We start from the raw sequence: 24022 nt of genomic DNA on the forward strand, positions 1-24022 counted from the left end.
ATTCCTTCTGGGATCCACCGGGGCTCGCTCAAGGGCTGCACGAAATGCTCTCAGCAGCAAATTCCTGGCAGCAGAGCTCACGTCTTTCCCCCGGGGTTTTCAAAGCACCAATTGCACCGTCATCGTTCAACCCCTCTACTTGGCACAAGCATCCCTTGTCTTGGTTACCAGCCCAGCACTAGCAGCAGACCTGCTCTCCCCATGAAAAATCCCCCCACCCCAAAAAAGCCCTGGGTCTCCTCTTTGATGAAGGAAGTGCTGGAAGTGCTCAGTGAAACAAGACGCCGAGGATGGTGTATTCCTCTAGAGGGAAACCTCCGCTTGCAGCAGTGTGATTGAAGATCTTTGCTGCATTGAAACGCTGACTCACCCTCCTCCTCCCATACCCCAGCACACAGCTCTGCCAGCCAAAATAAATAGCGGGTACCTTTCTGCCCTCATTTATTTGTTTGGCAGCACTTCACAGAAACGTTTTAGCCTCTCAGCAGAAAAAAAAAAAAAAAAAAAAAGGAAAAAAAAATATTGCTGAGCAACTCCCTGATGGAAAGTCTATTTGAAACAGTTTGTTCAATGCAGGGAGATTTTTCCGTACAGATCGCAGCCTGAATTTGAGGCTGACAGCAGCCACCCCAGCTCCGCAGTCACAGAGCACTGTCCCCAGCCATCGCAGCCCATCTGCAAGAGGGTGGGTAACTCTGCACCGCGGAGATAAAGAAAACAGCACACGCGCTGAAAAAGCAGGGGTTTAGGGAGGACAAGGCTCAAATCCAGCCATAATGTGCCAAGGATAAAAGCTGCGCTGAAGCTCAAGTGCAAAATCCCTCCTAGGAGGGCTGGATCCAGGGGAGTGCCATGACCCTACCACTCTCCAGCTGCTTTTTGCACCATTTTCCTGTAGAAAAGCATGCAGCCGGGGCTCGCTGTGAGCAAGCCAGGGAGGGTGGAAAAACAGCAGGACCAGGGTGCTGGAGGCCCTGGCTGTGGCTTCAAAGCCTGTCAGGGATCAGAAATTTCCTCCCACTGGTGTGAGCAAGGCTGACATGGCAGGATTCAAGCATCCCTTGTCTTGGTTACCAGCCCAGCACTAGCAGCAGACCTGCTCTCCCCATGAAAAATCCCCCCACCCCAAAAAAGCCCTGGGTCTCCTCTTTGATGAAGGATGCTGGAAGTGCTCAGTGAAACAAGACGCCGAGGATGGTGTATTCCTCTAGAGGGAAACCTCCGCTTGCAGCAGTGTGATTGAAGATCTTTGCTGCATTGAAACGCTGACTCACCCTCCTCCTCCTATACCCCAGCACACAGCTCTGCCAGCCAAAATAAATAGCGGGTACCTTTCTGCCCTCATTTATTTGTTTGGCAGCACTTCCCAGAAACGTTTTAGCCTCTCAGCAGAAAAAAAAAAAAAAAAAAAGGAAAATAAAATATTGCTGAGCAACTCCCTGATGGAAAGTCTATTTGAAACAGTTTGTTCAATGCAGGGAGATTTTTCCGTACAGATCGCAGCCTGAATTTGAGGCTGACAGCAGCCACCCCAGCTCCGCAGTCACAGAGCACCGTCCCCAGCCATCGCAGCCCATCTGCAAGAGGGTGGGTAACTCTGCACCGCGGAGATAAAGAAAACAGCACACGCGCTGAAAAAGCAGGGGTTTAGGGAGGACAAGGCTCAAATCCAGCCATAATGTGCCAAGGATAAAAGCTGCGCTGAAGCTCAAGTGCAAAATCCCTCCTAGGAGGGCTGGATCCAGGCGAGTGCCATGACCCTACCACTCTCCAGCTGCTTTTTGCACCATTTTCCTGTAGAAAAGCATGCAGCCGGGGCTCGCTGTGAGCAAGCCAGGGAGGGTGGAAAAACAGCAGGACCAGGGTGCTGGAGGCCCTGGCTGTGGCTTCAAAGCCTGTCAGGGATCAGAAATTTCCTCCCACTGGTGTGAGCAAGGCTGACATGGCAGGATTTGTGCAGAAAGGGGTTGGGAAGAGATAGATACGGCAGCCCAGGACATTTTTGTACAGGGTGAGAACCCAAGTAGGAAGGAGCCAGAGAATATGTGCAAATGCTGCTCTTAAATAGCAATTTCAGAGGTGAGAGCAAGGGGGTTTAGCTATCTGTGCAATAACCACTGTGCTTTCCCCTTGGTCCTCACCTGCCCATCATCCCAATTAAAATGGACAACTCCTGCTTTATAGAGATTTGCCCCAAAACCACAGTACTAAAAAAAAAAAAAAAAAAAAAAAAAAAAAAAAAAAAAAGGATCGGGGAAAAAGAAGCCCGGAAAAAAAAAAAAAAAAGAGATAGGATCTGGGGAATAGAAGCCCGGATAGACGCAAAGCACTAACCCAAATGCCCACTTTTAGGTGTGAGACTGGGGCTGTGCTTTGCCTGGACAGCTACAAAACAGATTGGTCTCATCAGGGCTGAGCTGGTGCCAGCTTGGGATCCAATTCACCATCCTGCTCCATGTCCATCCCTGGGAGACGCAGACTCAGCAGACAAAAGGAAGGCAGAGGCATTTTAAGAGCCATTTTTCACCCCTGCAGGCTCTCTGGACCCCTCATGCCAGAGGGAAAATGTCCAGCTCCATCCCTGACCATTTTTACCCTGTGACTGATCCAGTGCAGATGTGCAGTTTTGCAGCTCGCGTGGATACAGACCTGTGCCAGAGATACCTGACGGCTCCCGTCATGGACTCATATGCAGCCTCACCACTACCCATGACGCCCTGTTTTTCATGACACAATGCTCCTCTTCATCAAACTGCAGCCTCCCAGGTTCTGCTCTGAAAGTCCCCCTTAACAGTGCTTTGGAGGTGGCTGTCACACACATTGGTGTTCAACCCCACTGACAAGCTCACCTGGTCCACCTGCGCCGCTCCCTGCTGCCAGCCTGTCCGAGGACCACGCTCCAATCATTCAAAAGTTTCTTCCCATTTCCAGCATTTAGGAAATGTGCTTTTTAGGAGTACGTGACGAAGAGTGAGGAATCTGAGTCAATATTTGGCCTTCCTGCTGGATATAAGGGTATGGACTATGGAAAGAGGAGTGACAACCAAGGTGGGGAATGATTTTACATTTTTCTCCCATGAAAGCAGCGACAGAGGAAAGGGGCTTTAACCTGCAAATGGCACTAATGCAATTATTTTTACAAGAGAGTGCAATTTCTTTTTTTTCTTATTGCCAAGCATGAGATGCAGCCCCACTTTATCATCCCAATTCACACTGCAGGAAGCAGGACCTGTGGAGCTCTGATAACACTGCAGGAAACCCTGAAAATAGTTAAACCAATTGTTTTAGCCCCAGGCCTTGCCTCAAATAAACCTGCTGAGCTTCTTCCTTACATAGAACCCTTGACCACACAACCTGAAAAACAACAAACCCCAAACAGTCTTTTATTCAGGTCTCCAACGAGCAAACACTATCTTCCTACTGCTTCCATTCAAGCCAGTATGAAGCCGGGTAGCTGCCACAGATTAGCAAAGCCGAAGCCAGAAAGCACAGCGTTTGGGACCTGCTTCCCCGTCAAGAGTCAGTGCACAAAAATGTGTAAATAAGGGCTGAAGGCAGAAATGTCCAGCTCTCTCCCTGGGTAAGAGAGTGGGGAGAGGTTTGCAGCTTGCAGGGCAGCACCAGCTTGTGCGTGCTTGACGATGGGTCAGCAAAACTCACCCATAACAGAACAGAAAACCTTTTTGTGAAGCTGAAGTTAAAACCACCGAAAAGCCAGTGGCTTCCTTATTTTAGAAAGGGTGTGGTTTTGCAAGGGCAAGTGGTTAAAGACAAGTTGTGCCAAACTTGTCTTAGCTGTAGGATAATTTAAACCTTAACTGTAAAGCATCTTTCTAATTACAGACCTTTTAACTAATTACAAGTTGAGTTTTTGGGTCTTGCAAATGTGACTGCTTTTCACGCTCACTCCCCATGTTCAGCTTCAGGTGAAACTTGACCTATCCATGGTGGGCAAAACGGTGAGAAGATGCTGCTTGCTCAGCTGATAGGAGATGCAAAGCTGAAGTTTCCAGAAGCAGGAGAGCAGGAGGGAAAAAATCCTTTCTGCAGATAAGTCAAAGACTTAAAACTGCTTGATTCAGAGGCTGCTTCTCTCTACAAAGCAAAGGTTAATCCGTCTTCAGCTCTAGAAGTTATACTGGTAACTGAATAGCTCTTCCAGATGCAGATGGACATCCATAAAACACTCACCGATAAGTGCTGCTAACTTTTCACTGCATGCTTGAGAAACCATATGCATTTGATTATCACAATACAGATGGCACCAGACCCGTACATTCAACCGGACACCATTAAGACCTAATAAGCTCTTCAACAGCTTTGACTTGAATCAGTGGCATGGTTCACAAGGTCGTTCAGTGTAAGGAAGAAGAATAAAATCAGAAAAGTTAGAGTTCCATATAATTAAAATAAGTAGTGATGTTGTAATTAACGGTCAGAAAAAATTAAGAACCAGGAAAGCCAGACTAGAGACAGTCCATCTCCCTGTGATGATGGAAAGGCCATTTTTGCATCTAATGAGACTCAGTCACCATCTCCCACCGCCCTGCCTGGGCCATATGCTAGGACAAATGCTTCTCATAATGTTCCCCAAAGGTGCTCATCTACCCCTGTCTCCAAAGCCCCAGACGCTGGGCTTCCTCCTCCCAGCCAGGCAGCTCTAGCACTTCAACATCCTCCATAAGAGACTTCTCCTAATGACTACCTTAAATCTCCCTTGCTACAGTTTAAGCTCATTACTTCCCATTTTCAAATTGCAAACTGCAATTAAAGCCTATTCTGATGCTTATAAATGCCCCAAAAGGGGCCCCTGTGAATTTCTTCCCTCCAGCCCGTGCTGCTTCAAAGCAATTCCTATTTTTGTGAGAGAAAACCCCAGCCAGAGGAGCTGCTGTTGCATGGCTCATCCAGGTTTCTCCTTAGACGACAGCTGTCTGCAGACAGGGTCCTCAGCATGCCACAGCAAACCGACTCTAAGCAAAGCTTAGTTTCAGGTTAGCTTGAAATTAAACTGTGAGCACTGAAGTAGATTTAAAAAAAAAAAAAACCCCACAGAGCAAAAACCCTCTAGGAAAGGAATAACGCTGGGAATGGGTCCAGCAGCTGTCATTTAAAAAAAAGGCAGAGGGTTGTTAGAAACCAGCAGTGTTTAAGGGTACCTCTGCACTCATGGCGATTATCTGCTGGGTTGGATGCTACAGGCATTCGGGAGCCGATTGACAGCTGGATTGGACATGATTGCCTTGAAGACAGCAGCGTCCATCAGAGGAGTGGGCCAGACAGAGCTCACATGTCAGGTTGTAACGTATGGCCCGTGTCAGCCTCCTTCCCAGAACTGCAAAGCAGGAGGAAACGCACAGGTTTCTCACCCCTTTATTGAGGAAAAGGGTCCCGAGGGAGATGCAGAGGGCATCTCCCATCCCATCACATGCGTACATTGTAGGCTCACAGCACTTTGCTGGCTGGCTCAGGCAGCCCTGGGAGTCACTGCATGAATACAGCAGGATTTTTTATCGGTTTATTTTTCGTACTTTATCTTTTCTATTCTAAGACTTAAATCGATCAGCAGATTTATTATCACAAAATGAAAAAAAAAAAAAGAACAATCTTGAGTGGTGATATTCTAGCTTTCCTCAATCACAGCATTCAGAGACCTGAATCCTTTACTCTCATCCAGAAACAAACCTTGCACCAGGATGTGACACCAAATAACTGCTGGGATTTCAAGTCTCCTGGAAATGAAAGACCCGTAAGTAGGAACCACAGCCACAGCAGTCCCAGGACCTCGCGTTCATCTCTCCTGCTGCCAGAGTGGCTTGAGGACGGAGACTCCACAACCTCCTTAGGTCCTTCCCTTCCCCATCGCCTCCCCGATGCGAGCTGGACTTCACTCCCCAACAAAAGTCTCTGGAGCACAGAGCTCCAGGCTCTGCGAGATGGGGTGTTTGTGACGCAGAGGAGCAGCTCCCCGTCTGCCTTGGTGTCCTCAGCTCTGCCCGTGCAACTGGGAGCACTAGCAGTGGTCAGGACCAAGCCTTACCAGCCCTTATGGCTCCTCTCCCATCCTCCTGCCGACAGCATATACTCCTCTCGACCGACCACATGTGGCACGCAGGATAAGGACATGTGGCCTTCAGTCCTTGGGAAGGGGGGTGGCAGCATGTTCTTGCCTCCCATTGGCCTGAAAGACCACTACAAGCACGTCTTCTGGTGGAATGAGGAGGACTTTTGGGGCTGCCCCTGTTCTGAAGCTGCGCTGAGCGATGTGCTCAACCCCTCACTTACGTCCGAGCAGCACTTTAAGAGCAGTTTAACCCGTGTGGGAATCTGGTTAGGTTGAATTTACCGTGAGTGCCCTCCTCATTAAAGGAGTCTTAGACTGAATTAAAATCCTTCTGCTTAATAAATTAGGTTAAAGTCAGCCCAGATTAGAAAATCCCTATAATAAATCAACCCTCTAGATTCAAGCAGCTCTCAACTGCTAGTTATTTTCTCTGGCTGCTTTTAACCCTGTTTTCTCACTCTCACCGAGCAATGATAACACCACGCCAGGCTCTTGGTCGACCTCTGGACCCCCAGCTCAGCTGCTGGGAGCTACAGGGACACACGTGGGTGATGCACTGTCGCGATAAAGCCTGCACAGAAACAGCACAAACACCACAGTTTGTGTGCCACAGATACAGTGCTGACGATTTGGAAGGATGAATCATCACACAAAGCAAGAACAATTAGAGATTCATAATTGGGAGGAGGGAAGGCTGGGGTGGGATTGGAAAAGGAAAGAGCCGGGCTGGGATTAGTTACTTCAGAAATAATAATAATATCTCAAGTTACCAAAAGTACTGCACCCCCAGGCCAGAGAAGGGACATAGAGGTGGTGGGATGTTAATAAAAAAATGTGATTACATGTCACTATGTCCCGCATCCTACACTGAATGCCAGGGAAGCTTTTTTATCTAATTAAAGTATAAAGATCCTTTACTTTGGGGCCACAGAAACACTTGGCACAACCATGCTGAGCCTCACCTCTGCAAAGGGAAACGTCTCCCTCTCCATGAAGGGAATCCCACCCTTCCCCAACCAGGAAACGCAGCCCAGGAGGGCAAATGGAATTGGTTCGTGGCAGAAGCCAGGGGAGGATCCAGGAAAAATCACGCTCCCTGTGAGACATTTATGACCAAAGAAGGATTTCCCCCACTATCATCTTGTCTGAGCAATGGGGACTGGTCCTCCGCTGATGCTGGAGAGCATTTAACAGCGCAGCCGTTGAAGACAGGAGGCTGGGGCAGCTAGTTAATGGCCTAGACGTCAACACACCCATCTCACTGACCTGGGTTTTTGAGGGGACTCTTTGGGCTCCTTTGAACCGAACCAGCTGCTGGTCTTATTCCTCTCATCTCTCCCTGCTGCCGCGTGGACGGATGAGCCATGGGACGGTCCCACTTTCTCCCCCTGGCCTTTGCTCCCCATGTCACTCTTGTTGCCCCCATGGTGGAAAAGGCCGCCCTTTGCTTTCTTGTCTTCCTTCTTTGTTTCCTCAGGCTGTTTGTCCTTTGTCATCTCTGTGGAGAAGACCATGGGTGTTGCAGCTTGTGTCGGCTTGTTCTCTGAGCGACTGTTTTCCTCCATCTTGGCTCTGCCCAGATGATTACTGAGAGTAACGGCTTTTGTGGAAACCTTGAGCTCTTCCTGCAAGACTAAGCTGGGAGGAGATGGGATGAACCTGGGCTCGTCTCTCTGCTGTGTCCTCTCAAAGTTGCTGACCCCCCAAGGCACCTCGTGGGAGTCGGGATGGAGCGGGGTGAAGCCAAAGCCCTCGTCCTGACGTCTGGGGACGCTGGGCACAGATAGTGGCGCAGAGCTCTGAGGGACAGACACGGGGCTCTTTGGTGCAGGATCGTCGCTGTAAACGTGGCTCCCATTGATGCAGAGGGAAGACCGGGACACGGGATCGTTCTTTGGCTTCAGGCTTTGGATTGCTTTTGGCTCCAGGACCGGGCTGACTTGGGACACATCATCACTGAATGCTCTCTTGTGGGTCAGCTTTGGAGATGGCAAGTAGTCTTTCACTGAGGGAAAATAAAACACAAAACAGAGGTGAGGTCATCCGAGCAACAGGCACAGGTATGAAAAGCATCGTTATCTTTTATCTGCAAACACTAAGGAGATCTGTGAAATCACACCGGCTTTCTCCTTTCCAGGCTCTACCAGACTATAATTATATTACTAGAAATGCAAAGCATGGGTCACAAGTATGTGGCTACACAAGCTATACGATATTACCCCCGAGCACATCACCTCCCACTGCAGGATCTGGACAGGAAGTTTGTCTCTGTAAGAAAACAACCCCTTGTCTGAGAGGATCTGAGATCGATAATAAATGCAACGAACTACCCAGAAACTACTTAAAGGGCTTATGCTTCCGTGTAATTTAAGAGTTTGCATTGAATAAAAGATGACGAGCCTCTGAGCTCCACTCTGACAGGCCAGGCTGCTGCTTTACGTGATATAAGCCAGGAGGATGCAGTGCCTGCTTCTCCCTCCCACTGCCTGACCCTGTGGCCATTGCTAACGCTCAGCAGATTTTGGGGGTTACATGGAGAGCTCAGTGAGAACAACTGCCTGAACTTTAGGTGACGAGCAGCTGCTTTCTCCTCCTAGCCAGAAATGCTGTCTCCTTTGCTGGTTTTGGCTGGGGCAGAGTTAATTTTCTGCACAGTAGCTACTATTGGGATATGTTTTGGATTTGTGCTGAAAACAGTGCTGATAATACAGGGGTGGTTTAGTTACTGCTGACCAGTGCTTATACAGAGTCAAGGCCTTTTCAGCTCCTCACACCACCCCACCAGTGAGTAGGCTGGGGGGATACAAGAAGTTGGGAGGGGACACAGCAGGGACAGCTGACCCCAACTGACCAAAGAGATATTCCATACCATGTGACATCAGGCTCAGTATATAAAGCTGGGGGTAGAAGGAAGTGGGGGATGTTCAGAGTGATGGCATTTGTCTTCCCAAGTAACCACTATGCGTGATGAAGCCCTGCTTTCCTGGAGATGGGTGCCGATGGGAAGTAGTGAATGAAATCCTTTTTTGCTTTGCTTGCATGCACAGCTTTTGTTTTAGATATTAAACTGTCTTTATCTCAGTCCGTGAGTTTTCTCACTTTTATTTTTCCAGATCTCTCCCCCATCCCAACTAAGGGCAGCGAGCAAGCAGGTATGTGTGCTTAGTTGCCAGCTGGAGTTAAACCATGACACTCCTTCAGCATGACGCGAGGATGATGGGGCCAGACCGGTGCCTCCACTCACTCTCCAGCCACACACATGAATGTCACCCACCAGAAACCAAGAGGTATCACGCGGGCAACTTCACCAGCACTGTGACAAGTAGCATGTACCCAGGGACTCTCACCCAATATGGGAATTTGCTGTCTCCTGCCAATTAAGCCATTTAATTATATATTTCGTTTTCAAGGGATGGCAAGAATTAATTCACTACAAGGGCCTTTTTTGTTTGCAAATCGCCGCTCTCCAAGCGCCAAGAGCTCAGATTGCTTTAATCACCGGGAACCGGTCACTGTTTCAGCTTTGCCTCCGAGCCGGAGGCGTCTCATTAGACAGCCAGGCAGCAGCAACATGCTCCGCTTCACCCAGCCCTATCCCAGGGGCTTACTGCTACAAGCCAGTGCTGGCGACCTGCTTTTAGGGGGCAGAGAAGAAACAGTCCTAAAGCACCCTCGGAGCCCGCAAGCTCGTGCTGAGCGGCAGGGAGCACATGCAGCAACAATGTAAGTCAGGCTGTTCCTATACAGGCTCAACATGAAAAGCAAAATCTTAGACATCTCCCCCCATTCTGGCAAGCACGTTACTGTCAGCACGCAGAAAGTTTCAAAGGGTTTGTGCAGGATGCTGCTTTTTAGGTAAGCAATTAGTTAACAGATTTGCAGGAAAGCCTCAACAGCCCCTTACAAAGAAAAGAAGGAAAAAAAAAAGGAGGGTGGGAATTAAAACCGTTATCCTCTTACCAGAGCGTTCAGTGGACAGACTGCTGTGTCTGCTCGGGGATTTGGTTACCTCGGGAACATTTGCAGCCAAGCCCAGGCTGGCAGAAGAGATGGTGCTGTCAGATCCCAGGGAGGTGTTAGATTGCGTCAGGGATGACTTGCGCAGCTTGTTCTTCAAGAAGAAGCCCTTGACTTTGGACTTCTTGCCCCCAATGTCGTAGTCATCCTCCATGTCGAGGGCACCCATGCTGCTGGGGATGATGGCAGAGGCTGACTCCAAGTCGTATTTCTTCTTGCCTTTCACCTTGTCCTTCAGCTTGCCAAAGGGAGACCGTGGCTTGTCCTTCATGGACAGGTCAAACATGCTGGCTGTAAGGTTGTTGCGTGTGAACTGGATGCTCACCAGGATCTCACCACGCTCCTTCTCCTTCTTCCCAGCCTTGGAGTGTAGCTTGTGCCACCTGGAGTCAGAGAGGAAAGAAAAGGAAAGGCCCATACATCATTTCCAAGAGCCACAAGCCAGAAAAACCTCAGGGAGCTTGTTGATGGGTGGGAGCTAGCACAAGCACCCCAGAATTCACCTAAGACCTGAGTCAGAGACACGCAAACACCAAGCACAGGTGTGTCGCACGGGACCAGAACTCTCCCTGAACCACAGTGGCTTTGTAAGAGCTCTGTCTCCATCCCCATCCTAAAGCACTTCCACTAAATAACCTGGCAAACACCATTTCTCTCACCCTGGCGTCAGATACTGCCATGCATTTCAGGGGGGAAAGTTACTGGGGCCAAATTTTTGTACGGTCAGTTGATATGTTGCTATGAGCCCATGTTTAAAAAAAAGATAGTGCTTTGTGCTTGCGTTTTAAATATTCAAGAGCCAGTGACTCAGAACAAATCCTTTCAAGTCAGAGACAGTACCGTAATGGCAAAGGCACTCAATGACATTCATTAAAATAACTTTAGGCCAGACCCTCTGTGCCTCACCCTAAATAAGTTTCCCTAGAAGTGAAGTTTGTCTAGAAGTGTCCTTGCATCAAGCATTTAGAGGATGCTGCATCCCAGGAGCTCTTTATGGGCAGGAGGAGCTGCCATGCAGCACCTAGTCTATCCAACCCGACCCGGCCCAACCCCATCCCACCCAACCCTACCCTACCCATGTTACTAGATTTTTGGGAAACATCTGCTTTCCCACAGCTGGCTGATGGCAGTCTCCAGCCTGCAGCCTCCAGCTTTGGGATCTGCGATGACCTGATGTGATGGTGGAGGATGCAGCACATCGATACATCTACCACCTTCCCCTCCTCCAAATCCCTCAATTCTGCTGAAACATCTGTAAAATCTGAGGCAGCCAGAAGCCTGAGCTGAGAAGGGAAAAGGACTTTAATGGCCCCAGTGCTGGTTGCCGAAGCACAGGACCGTGCCGCTGGGGCTGGCGACAGCTCCCAAATGAGATATTGGCCATATCCACCAGCACAAAAGCTTCAACCATCTCCACAGTAGATTAATGGATGATGCTCGCCGCTGCCCTGCCCCACACAAAACCCGTAACACAGACTTTGCTCACAGAGATGGAAAGAGCATGGGAAAAGCCTTCAAAATATACACTGCACAAGGGAAAAGAACCTCCCAACCTCCATTTAGGGCCCAATCCTTCTGCAGGGAATAACCTGTGCACTGGGAGGGTATGAAGCAACCCTTGGTATGTGATGGGAGAAAGGAATTGCCTCCTGCCAGCTGGAGTGAACGGTGGATGAGAGGGCACCAAAGCAAGAGATGCCCAGAGACACCTTCTAGTTCTCCAGTTCACAGTGGTATCATGGTTAGACAGGGCAGCACAAAACACAGGCCATGAGGGAACCACTTCTTCCCGAAGACCGCTGCTGACACAGTGGTCATTTGCTCCCTTCTCCTCCCATAAGATGCCCCATCTTTCTGCCCCAGTTCCAGGGGTTGCTTCCCAGGACGGCTGCAGCAGGATGAGTGGGTCTCCAGCACAGCCGCTGCCCCAGCAGCTCTAATCCCTCCCAGATCAAAGTATCAAAATTCCCCTTAACAAGGTGCAAGGAAATCTGTAGGTTCAGGACAGACCCTATTTCTCCACAACATGCTTCACAGGCAAAGCAGGCAGCAGCAGGAGGTGGAAGAAATTTCTAGACCTGAGTTAACAACTTTCCAATGATTTCCCAGAAAATAAAAATCCCAGTGGTGTTTTACATCCACTTGAAAAGTGAAGTCACTGAAAAGAAAAAAAAAAAGGGGAAGGAAAATGTGAAGGGACGGAGGTGGGTGTGACCATGCTGAAATCACCAGGGCAAGGAGAAACTTGAATCGCATCCTCCAGATGTTTCTGAATTACTGCTGGGGATGTTATCACATCTCGGACGAAGGGAGGAGCTGCAAAGCCTGGGGAGCCTACACAGTACCTCATGAAGGGGGCACAAACCCCCTAATTCCCTGCTGGGATGCCTGGATAAATAACAGGAGTGCACAACTGGAAGCACCCATGTCCTTCAGCACACAATTCAGGTGCCACCAAAACACAGGAGGGCCAGCATCTGTGACTTTGCTGGGCAGAGACGTGGGGTTAAATCCCCAGCAAACCCATTCCTATTCCTGCCACTTGCTTATCCCACCCCTATACAACGCTCTTTGAAAAATTTTCAGTACCCAGGCTTCAAGCTTGAAAATATCCAGGCATGCAGAAAAAAAAACATGGAAAAAAGCAGCATTAACCCCTTGCAGCGAGTCATTGGCTGCAAAGAGACATCCAAAAGGCTGATCCACTGCCAGGGACCAGTTAGGGGAGCAGGAGCAGGTGAGTCAGTAGACTCTTCCTGTAGCAGCAGTGAGGAAAAGGCTGCTTGGAACGGACTGTGGCTACAGCACATTAAATATTATTTTGCTCAGTTTGATGCGAGACCTGGAAGAAGTTCAAGAGGGAAGGGCTGCAGCAGCCTGCCAGCTGGGAGAGGAGAGATTTGGGGGCTGAATCATTTAGCAGGAAAAGGAAAAAAAAAAAAATCTTGCAAGTAGTTTTTGTATCTTACGTCATCCCGTGGAAAAAAAAAATAGAAAATCTGGGTGGATTAACATAAGGAAAGGCACAAGCTTGAGGATGACGAGATGTAACAGCCCGTAAAATCCCTCCACTGGCTCAGCTCACATGGATACGCTCTCAGCACCTCCCGTCCCATTACTTACAATATTGTGGTCATTAAAATTAATTCGGGTGCTCAGAGGTGACGCCTTTGAAAGAACAAGCCTTAAAACCTGATCTGCTTCAAAAAGAGTCCATTCAACGAAAAACGTCTGCTTATGCTGGTGCTGGATTAAGGACCTATTTTTGCTTCCCAAGACCTGATCAGCAGTCAGCAAGCTATTTGGACTACACCTCAAACAGGGAACAGAGCTATTTTTAGGCTAAGCTCTAAGTTTACGGCACAAGATGAGTGTTTGGGAGGATTAAGTTGTTCCATGTGGGGTTTTTCTTTTTTTTATGAATCAGTTCCAGTGGAAACAGGAGGTGCAAACATTGCCTCGGCCGGGACGTGGCAGGAGACTGGGAGTGGGGCGGGTTTCAAGTCTCAGCCCAGCCAAACACAAACTCCTGCAGCATCTTTTCACTATTAACCCCATCGCACACCTGTTGGTCTCCCATGTTTCTTGCACAAGCTGCCCTCAGGGGGAAGCCCTGGGTGTGAGGGGGTCTGGATTGGGACCACCCAAGCCCAAGTCTCGGAGCGGGACATGATCTCTTTTACGGGGCCAGACAATATGTCTGGAAAAACAAACCAGCCTCTGCCTGTACAAACCCTTTTCCAAGTCTGAAAGAGCAACCGTGGGCTTCATAGCTCAGGTTCAGACCAATCGCTCTGAATTTCACTGTGTTAAGAGTAATAAGACTGTGGATGAGGTGCTGGCACTGAGGAACGCAAGTAGATCGAGGAAGCCGTGTCAAGCATGTTCAGCACTGGGAACCCAGGACTGCAAGAACCCACTTCTCAGAAGTGTTTTGGAGGCCTCTCTTGAGGATGGTGCAACCAGCTTGGGTCCAGCTCCTTGCTGCACAGGACATCCAGCACAAGCCACCCATCTCTGGCCACCTACTCCGGGGGCACTATTCTTAGCAAGGTTTGGAGGGGTCACAGCCTGACAGACTTTGCTAGTTAAAAAAAAACATTAAATTAAACAGGCTGTCTTGTCCCAGTGCCAGAGCTGGTGGTGACTGAGAGCAGGATTGCTGCTAGCTAAGGAGACATGCTTTGTGCCTGAGTCTGTGCTCCTTCCCTTGCTCCCTACAACTGGAAATGGATCTCCCCCTTGAACACGGAGCGGAGGATGAAACCTGCAGCTTCCCAGCCTGCTGGTCCTGTATCGATGCCCTTCTGCTCCGTGGAGAACTGCTCTTTTCCATCCATCAGCTACTGCCCACCTCCACTGCAAGGTGATGCTTCTGCTGAGACACCTTGGCCCAGGCCATATGGAGAGACGGGCTTACTCAGAGACATCTCCAACGTGACATGTCCAGGGAATACAGCTCGAGCCAGCTTGAAGACACGATCTGCAGGTTCAGGCAATTAGCTTTTGCTATATTCTTCCCTCTTACACCCCATGAGTCTGGTGCCTCTCTGCATTGGGCGCCTGCTTGCCGGGTGCAAATCCCCCAAAGGCAAAGAGCTTCTCCCAGCATCACCCCAGCATCTGTCCTCCACAGATGCTGTGGCAGGGAAGGGGCAAGTGGACACCCAGACCGTGGGGATCTCTACAGGGGGAAGGAAGTGGCAAGCTGCCCCAGTGCACAGGGACGGGAAAGGAAACCTCAAACAGAAAACTGCCCGCAGACGCCCCGGAAAAGGGAAGCAGCTGGAGGCCCCTGCGAGCTCTCGGATGGCTCCTGGGAAGTGAGATATGCTCTGGGGGTTTGCACGCTCACATCCCACCGCAGTAACACTGCTTGTGAGCACCGACGTACAGTGGAGGGCTCCCCAACCCCCCTGCATGGCTGTGCATGCTCATTTAGGTCACCGTGTTTAATCAGCACACCCGAACTGTCTCCAGACAGTTTCAGTAAAACCCTTTCCTGCGCAAAGGCTCCTCTCTCCTCCCACTCGCCTCCACTGAGAGTCAAGGAGAATGGTGAGCCACACAGCACGGCTGCCAAAAGGCAGGTTTGAGAGGAAAGGCAGAAAGCGCCTGGCATCTATTTTTACATTTGCTGTTGCTGGGATCAATCGGAGCAGCAAGGGAGGCATGGAGAACAGAGCACAAAGCACTGCTGTAACTGCAGGCACCCAAAAAACACATGCTTTCCCCCATCCTCCAGCAGCATCCCATACCGGAAAGCCAACTAGTGCTGAGCAAAGGGAAAAAAACACCCTGGCATGCAAACAAGAACGTAGGAGCTGTTTGTTAAGGAGGGAAAGCGACCCCACAGAAGATGCTGACTGGATGGATTTGCTCGGGGTCAGTGCCTGGTTCGCAGTGTCCCACCTCCCCTGCTCTTCATCCTCCATCGGGCTGCAAGTGACTGTTTATGGGGGGCACAGGGAGCCCCCCCTCCTAGAAACCTTGTGTTGAATGTCTGAGCTACAGGGGGAAGACGCTTGGGCAGTTTCTTCTCCCCACCTCGTCTGTGTGGGCTGCCCCAGCACCTCCTAGGACAGGAAGCCAAGATGCTGGGATGATCACAGAAACGCAAAGCCAACCCTTAACAGAAAGGCAATGGCAACTGGGGCGAGGGGATCCCACGGGAGACTTAACCCCAGGCTTTCTGTCACATTGTCCCTTCCACGACCCCCTCACAATCAAGCAACCCCCTCAGCACAAAACCAAGCACAAAGCCCAAGCCCCAATCCTGTCAGCAGCTTTGCAGGTTGTCATCTATAAACCCCACAGCGACCCGAGCTTATTTCATTGGTTTGGGATTAATACAGTCGCGACACCGGGATGAGATCAGGCAAGCAGGGCAGTGCATGCAACACAGCTCTCAGAGATGCTGTGTGCACTATCAGGGCACTATCCTTCCCTACTTTCAGGAAGGACGTGGGTCCTTCCAAGGAGGACCACCCTTGCTCTCCCATGGCTCCCCAAGGGATCCCCATCCACCCTCCAGCTCAGCCAGACCTACCTTGCCCCAACAGACCTGTCCAACACGCCCTGGGTACGTTCAGCAATGGTTCTCCAGTTTCACTGCCAGACTGGTCCCAGTACTTTACTAGCAGTGGGTTCAAGAGAGGTTCTTTGAATGGTTAAGTCCTTTAGCAACTCGCAGTGTTCATGGACACACACAGGGAAGGATGCACAGCTGGAGCATTTCTAGAGTGCTTCAGTGGTCGGATGCTTCCCAAAACCACTCAGCATTGTCGGGGTGGTTGAGGTTCTCCTTAACCCGAACAGAAATGCTCCTGCCCTGCACCAACTCACCCACCTGAGCTGCAGTGTGGAGCAAGAAACAGCGCAACATGGAGCCAATGGTTCTTCCCCAACCACATCAGTCTGTCATTTACTGCTGATTCATCCCTGCAACAAGGTCTTCCCCACGTCTGAAAAGAGCCCAGAGTCTTTAATTAAAGACTACTTGGGCGCCTACAGCAACAGAGAGAGCAGGACAGAGCACAGAAAAGGCACCCAGAGAAAACAAGAATGTTGGCAGAAGGGGCACTGCTCCTCCTGGTGTGACCCCGCCTGGACGGGCACAGGACAGGCAGCAAAGATGCACTTCGGTGAGACGGGCAATGAAACAGCCCTGCAGAAACATGCACATCGCATCAGGCCAGGAGGAAGCTCATCTACCCGAGAAGGGAAGCATAGGGTGGAAAATACCCCAACCCTGGGGAGTTTTGTGCTTTTTGTCTGGCTTCGTGTTTTTGACACAGATTCCCCCGCCGGTGCTGGGAAGCTTTTCTGCAGTGTAGGTTCATTTCGTGTTGGTTTTGGATGGCCTATTTTGCAAGGTGATCCCTGTAAGCTGCTAAAAGCACAGATGGAAAATAAACACAGGCTGATTCCCCCACGGATGGGGAAGAAAGGGCTCGAGCAGCTGAGGTGGGAAGAAGTTCATCTCTGCAAACGTTCCTCTGAGAAGTGCTCGAAAACAAACTTGAACAAACCAACCCCCCACAGCTCATTAGATAATTCAGCTCTCTGCTAACGAAGCAACTCAACCCTGCTCCTCTAATGGGTTCCAGCCTTGACACAACCAACTCAGCTGCTCAAGAGAATGCTGGCTAAATGGGATGTCACAAACAAAGAGCAGAAGCCATATGTGGTGAGGGGCACAAGAGGATGGAGCTACGGACTTGGTGCTGGTGCTCCAAGTGATGTATTTTTGCAACCGATGTGGGCGTATGGGACAACTGGGAATCCCCATGAGAAAATCCCACCACCAACTCACACCCGTGCCAGGACAGAGAAAGCTGTCCATGCTCTGCCATATCCGTGCCCTGCTGAAAGGCTTGTCCTGCGACTCGCAGGACAAGAACAGAGATGTCACTCCAGTGGGTCTCAATGGCAGGGAACAGCCTGCAAGGCACGACGAAAACCAGCCCTGCTTGCACCCACAGCTCACTGGCAAGCCTGGTGCAACACCAGGACTGTGCTACGGAGCTGGTGCTCCAGGCACGTATCCTGCAGCACATCAGTGCTCCATGCACAAGGTCCATCCCGGCAAGGTCCTGAGCATCCTCACTCCTGCATCCCAGCAGGACCCTGCTGCCTGGCACCTCCCCTTGGCTCTGGGGGGACAGGGGTGGCCCAGACCTGTGGAGCCCCGAGACAGGCTGTTTTCTTGACCCTGTACACAGAGAAAATAGAGGATGGCTACCCAGCCAACCCACTATTCCCAAATATGCCCCTACAGCCTCTGTGCTGGCTGGCAGAGGCAAACAGGGGTGTGTGACAGCGTGGAGGGGGATGGTTTCAGGAGCAGGGTAGACACCAGGGATGGAGAAGAGCTATCAACCACCAGGATGGTGTTGGCATGACAGCAAGGGCGGACAACTTGACCACAAATCAATTTAGGCTAAGAAGATCAGAGGCTTTCCCCTCTCTAGCACAGGATGGGCAGGTATGAAGAGGAAGGGAGGGAAGATTTAAGGAGCTGTAAAACAGAGCATGAAACATTTATGAATGAAGACAAGATAGCAATAGCAGGAGACAGAAAGCAATCTCTTCAGCTATATTTATCTGTTTACACTCCAGAGCATCCGAGGTTTGAGTCCTCCGAGTCGTGAACAAGCCAATAAACCACACTTGTGGTCACCAAATGACCTGAACTGCCAGGCCAGCACTGCCCAGGCACAGCAAGACAAGGGGAAGAGGCCCCTGTGCGAAGACAGGAGAAGAGGCAGCGCTGGTGGTCCGCTGACCTGCTGCACAAAAAAACATGGGCACAAAGAAAAGTTTAAAAACTAAGCCCGGAGCTGACTTTGCAGGACTGCAAAGCACAACTGACACAGAGGAGCTGTTCCGCAGGTTCCCCTGGTGCACCTGCTTTTGGAGAGTTACTTAACGCACAACTCAACATGCACAGGACGGGCAGGAGAAACACGTTTGTGCTGTAAATCCTTTTCCACTTCCAGCTGGGAAGCACATCACAGCAGGGCTTGCACGGAGAACCTTGTACCCAGAGGCAACGCAAGACTTGGGAACGCAGCGCCTGTCCTCCAAAGGGGAAACCAACCCCAAGGGCTCCACGCAGCTTAAAATACCGGCTACACCCGCTTTGGCAACGGGTCACGCATCGATTGGTTGTTCATCGCATCAACAGACACTGCAACCCGCTCTCAGGCATTAGTCACACACGCGAAAAAGGGGGAAAAAGGGAACAAATCTTAAGCTCAGCAGCAGGTTGCTGTACTCACACACAGCTTCACCCTTGGTGGGTTTGCTGGTGAAGAGACCCATGTGCTGGAAACACAGAGCTGGGGAGGCCATGGGATGCTGCTTCAGGGACAGGGCTCTCAAACCCCAAGCCTGGGCTGGAAAGGCTGTCCCACCGGAAACCCAAACCCTGCATCCCCAGCCAAGCCTCTGGCAAAGAAAGCAAATTCCCATGGCAGTTATTTGCACACCTTTGCCAGGCACAGGCTCCAACAAGCCCCGGGGTGGGAAAAGAGGTGGCAGCAAAGGCTTAAAAGCCATTTTCACTTGACAGACCACAGCAGAAAGCATGCAAGGTCTTTTTTTGGACTCCAGTTGTCAAGAAAGCCCCGTGCAGCAGCAGTGCAGAGGCAGCAGCCCATGCCAGCACACCTGCAATGGACCAGCATCCAGAGCAAGAGGACTTCAGCAGGCGAGACGACACCAGAGCACTCAGAGCCTATGGGGTTACTTGGGGCAAAGAGCTCATTTTCCCTTCATGCAGGCACCTACGTAAGCATGTTTGCAAGCTGGCTATAGCAGAATAACCCAGTCTAGACTCTGCCCTGGCAGCAGCCATGGCACACACACGCTCTCCACCCCAACACATGCTCTCCCTCTGTTGACAGTGACAAAGAAGAGGGGTGCTTCCAGCAGACCCTTGAGCTGTGACACATCACTCCAAGCGACCAGGCTGCCGGGGAGCAGCTGAGGGTGCCCGCAGATGCTCTCCTCTGGGGCAATGCTACAATAGAGCCGATTCCTCCAGGAACCACAAAGAGAATCCCCCATAAACTACTTTCCTGCTATGGATGCTGCCTTTGAGCCATCCAGCTCAGGCCAGCATGACGACACATCCCCTGGGAGGGCCAGAGAAGCGGAGAGCAGAGTCCACCCTGCCTTCCTGGTCACCAAAGAGGAGGGACTGGCAAGAAATATTTTGCCAGTGTCTGTAGGGAAGGGAGGGAGTCACCTTGGAAAGGTGAACTGAGGTGGTGAGGCTCCTGAAGCATGGCGTGAGCACTAGCTGAACTCAGCACATGCAATAGCACCAGTTCCACCCACATCTGGAGCTTTGTACCAACAGGTTTGGGGTGTTTTCTGAACTGGCTGTGGGTTTTTCTGCAGCTGCTAAGGGAAAAAGATAGCTGGAGGCAGTTAGGGCTCCGCCAATTAGCATGAAACAGAGAAAGAAGCCTGAATCTGCAGCTTTTTGGGTTTTAAGATGACAGAGGGTGACAGGCCAGTGGTCCCGGCCACTGACAGCCCAAACCCAACATGCCAGAGTTGCAAAGCTGGGATCAAACTGCTCCAATATATTTTTTTTTAAAAAAAGTGAAGCCTTCCTGGAGCAGAACAGAGGAAGGGCCTTAAACCTCTTCAACTGACCTCGGCAACTGTGTGAAAACAGGGTTAACTGGGCAGGTAGGAGCCAAATTAAGCACTGCCACCATTTTGTAAGCAGCATCACCTTTGACACTTTCCCTGTGGGTTCCCAGCTAGGGGCAAATGCTTGCCTGGGACAAGTTGGAGACCAATGTCCCTATTCCAAGGCCTGGCTGCCTCCTGCCCAGCTTTGCCTCCAGCAGCGCAGAGAGCATCTCGACCTGATTTTTGGCAGGACTAACTCTCTCCTCCCCCTGCTCGGTGCCGTTTCGACACAGCAGGGTGTTTCCTGGTTTGGCTGAGATGCAACAACCCCTCAGAGCTGCCTTTCCACCCCAAAAACAAAGATTTCATCACACCTGCTGTTCTCAGCCACCCTGAAAACCTTCATGAGCCTTGCCAAACACCTCTGATCACAGCCCCTGAGGAAGAGGCCTCTGTTTGCCCTCATATTAAAACTTTCCATCCCAAAACTATCACGGAGCAGCTATTTCCTCCCAGCCCCGCTGCAAGGTCTCTTCCTCTCCTAGGCTTAAGGACAGACATGCAGAGGACACGGCTGCAGCAATTTGGCCTCGGCTTATGCCTGATACGGAGCAGAAAATGAGCTCTGACCCTGGGTGTGAAAATCTCCCCTAAGAGATGCAGATGGATGCCAGGGCCACAGCATGAACAGCAACAAGCACAAACCACCACATCCAAGAGATGCCACAGCCAAGAGCCCGTAGGCCACAGCGCGTACTCTGCTGCTAATGATCTCCACTGATTTTAATTTAACAAGGGAGGGCAACAGCCACAAGCACACCAGGGGCTGACAGCAGTCCAGAGGAGTTGGTGGTGGAGATGAGAGCAGGTCTGTGCCCAGGGGAAACAAAAGGACAGTGCTACAGAAGGCACGTCACCCATCCGCTCTCGCCACAGCAAGGAGGGGACATGATGGGTACAACCAGCAAGGGGAAGGGAAAAGTGCCTGATCTGGCGCTTAGCTCAGGAAGGACGAACAGGCAGTGAGGGAGCCCAGCAGGGATTCGGGGACCGTCCCTTGGCCCAGAGGGTGCTTCTCACCCCTCTGAGGTCCCAATGCTGCTTTGCTGCTGAGCAAGCGGGCAGCACACATCATAGGACAATGATGTGACCTTCTGGAGGGCTTCTCAATCACCCTGGGGCCAAAGCAAATTCAGAGCAATGTTCCTCCGAGCCACCTCTGTCTCAGCCTGTTCCTTCCCCCCAGCCATGCCGCTTCTCCTTCCCTGTGCCAAGCCACGCAGCTGCAGGCAGGGATGGGGCTGAGGAGCTCCTTCTCCGACCAGCTCTACCAGCCATCTTGGCATGACTCCATGACACCTTCTTCCCAAGCCCAAGGAAATCCCTGTCCCTTCTCCACTGAGCCTTGCCCCAGAACTGAGCTCCATCAGGATACAGGGGAGAGAAGCTTAGCACCCAAGGAAAGGTTTTGTACCCCGACTAGCTTCTTTGCTGATGGAGAGCAAGAAGGAGAACCTCTCGTTCCTGCTTGCCAGGGTAGAGATGCTGCGGCTGCCCAGGCAAAGGGCTGCACGCAAGCCCAGACCCCTCCAAGCAACTGGCTGCTCCACAGCTGAGGAGGGATGGGAACAAGTAAAGGGAACTGCAGCAGGGAGGGCTTTGGGGAATTTGGAGCTGGGCTAATTTTGCATGGGTAACAACACCGCAGGACAAGTTCCCTGTTGCAGAGACACCTAAGGCTACTCACTGCCATTGCTCCCCGTCCGAGGCAGCAGCCAGCAAACAACTGCAAGTCACTGCAGGAAAACACCAGAGCCAGGAATCACAACTCCTCTGCTACACTTACTGTCCCCTTATCCGCAGGATTCCAGTACTGTAAAGCCCTGGATTTTGCGCTCTGGAGACCGAGCTCCGGAGCCAGCAGATCTTCACCCTGGAAGGCTCATGGCTTTAACCTTCCCCTTTGCCATGGGGCTGTGAGATCTTAGGGAACGAAAAAAAATGAAAATGAGATTTGAAAAAGGGAGAGAAGAGGTAATGATAATTAGGGCTTTTCTTTGCTCAGCTGTGCTGGTTTTGGCTGGGACAGAGTTAATTTTCTGCACAGTATCTCCTATTGGGATATGTTTTAGATTTGTGCTGAAAACAGTGCTGATAATACAGGGGTGGTTTAGTTACTGCTGACCAGCGCTTATACAGAGTCAAGGCCTTTTCTGCTCCTCACACCACCCCACCAGCCAGTAGGCTGGGGGGCACAAGAAGTTGGGAGGGGACGCAGCCAGGACAGCTGACCCCAACTGACCAAAGAGATATTCCATACCATGTGACGTCATGCTCACTATATAAAGCTGGGGGTAGAAGAAGGAAGGGGGGACATTGGGAGTGATGGCATTTGTCTTCCCAAGTAACCATTATGCGTGATGGAGCCCTATTTTCCTGGAGATGGCTGAACACCTGCCTGCTGATGGGAAGCAGCGAATTAATTCCTTGTTTCGCTTTGCTTGCATGCACAGCTTTTGTTTTAGCTATTAAACTGTCTTTATCTCAAGCCATGACTGTTCTCCCTTTTACTCTTCCGAATCTCTCCCTCATTCCACCAGGGGTGAGCGAGTAAGCAGCTGTGTGTGCTTAGCTGGGGTTAAACCATGACACCAGCCTAGGAAAATCTGGGTGCCTGCCATCCCTCTCCGCCATCGGCCTCACAGCCCATGGAACAAAATCAAGGCCCTTTCAGCCCCCCACACAACCAGGTCAAACATCCAACCCTGCAGGTGTGAACCTCCTGTTCTCCCCAAAGCTAAGCCCTCGCCATGCCAGCCACCCAACGGACCACATTGGCCAAGGGGAAAACACAGTCTGATGAGCGTCAGATCGAAGCTCTTGTCTCGTTGCAGCTGGAGCCATTTGCACCCTCCTCAGATTCTGCTTTGATGGGGATGGATGTGGAGGTAATGCTCCCCGGCTCGCTGCCATGCCGCAGGGAAGGCAGGATGAGACCCCGCAGGGGACTGCAACGGCATTTCCTGGATGTCAGGAAGCCGAAGCGATAGCTGCCTTGTGAGTCCAGAAAACAAACTCACTTCTGGGCTGAGCCCTCATTTCAGAGGGCCTGACTATCCCACTGTTTCCCTGCCAAACTACCATGTCTCCCCCCCATGCCTGTGCCGAGCCGGCAATGCTCGAGGACCCTCCAGCAGACCATTATGGTTGGACACCGTAATGGTCACCATGCCAGTATGCAAGCACTTTATCGCACAGCCTCATCCTGCTGTCAGCACTGGGCTTTGGGCTCTCCAGAGAGCTGCAGGGACGAGGTCACAGGGGAAGAAGAAGTGAGGGCCAGGAGCATCCCAGCTGGGCAGTGCCATGGCGAAGGGTGATCCTGATGCAGAAACATACTGCGTCTGGAGACACACATTGGGCTCAGCTGGGCAGTAAAAGGCATGGGTTAAAAACAAAAACACCACATGGGCTGACGTGGGAAGGGAGAAATAATGCTCGGCACTGTTGCTTTGCTTGCCAACCCCAAGCCTTGGAGCTGGTTGAGTGTGGGACAAGCCTCAGGATGCCCAAAAAGGCCATGAGAGCTCTCAGACTGCTCTTGTGCAACTCCAAGAGTTGATTTTCTCCCAGGCAAAACACTGAAATGACCGAGACATTCGGCTGAACAAGGCAGCTCATAAACACCCCTGGATGCTGGCTGACGGCTTGTTCCTGGAGAAGAGTCCAAGTTTGACGGAACATTTTCCATCATGCTGAAAACAAGTATAAAAATCACCACTGGCAAAG

General features: G+C 51.0%; 1 protein-coding gene across 1 annotated transcript in view; it reads right to left on the reverse strand.

Moving 5' to 3' along the window:
• RAB11FIP5 (RAB11 family interacting protein 5 (class I)) overlaps positions 1–24022 on the reverse strand; it is a 47926-nt gene that overhangs the window by 14126 nt on the left and 9778 nt on the right. Inside the window, exons 3-5 of the mRNA XM_009879854.1 lie at positions 10025–10464; positions 7765–8069; positions 7331–7689 (exon numbers count right to left, since the gene is read on the reverse strand). Of these exons, the coding sequence (XP_009878156.1) occupies positions 7331–7689; positions 7765–8069; positions 10025–10464 (1104 nt within the window). The remainder of the gene's footprint in view (positions 1–7330; positions 7690–7764; positions 8070–10024; positions 10465–24022) is intronic.

This window comes from Charadrius vociferus, unplaced genomic scaffold (assembly GCF_000708025.1).
Source record: "Charadrius vociferus isolate BGI_N301 unplaced genomic scaffold, ASM70802v2 scaffold502, whole genome shotgun sequence".
In the NCBI taxonomy this organism is placed as follows: domain Eukaryota; kingdom Metazoa; phylum Chordata; class Aves; order Charadriiformes; family Charadriidae; genus Charadrius; species Charadrius vociferus.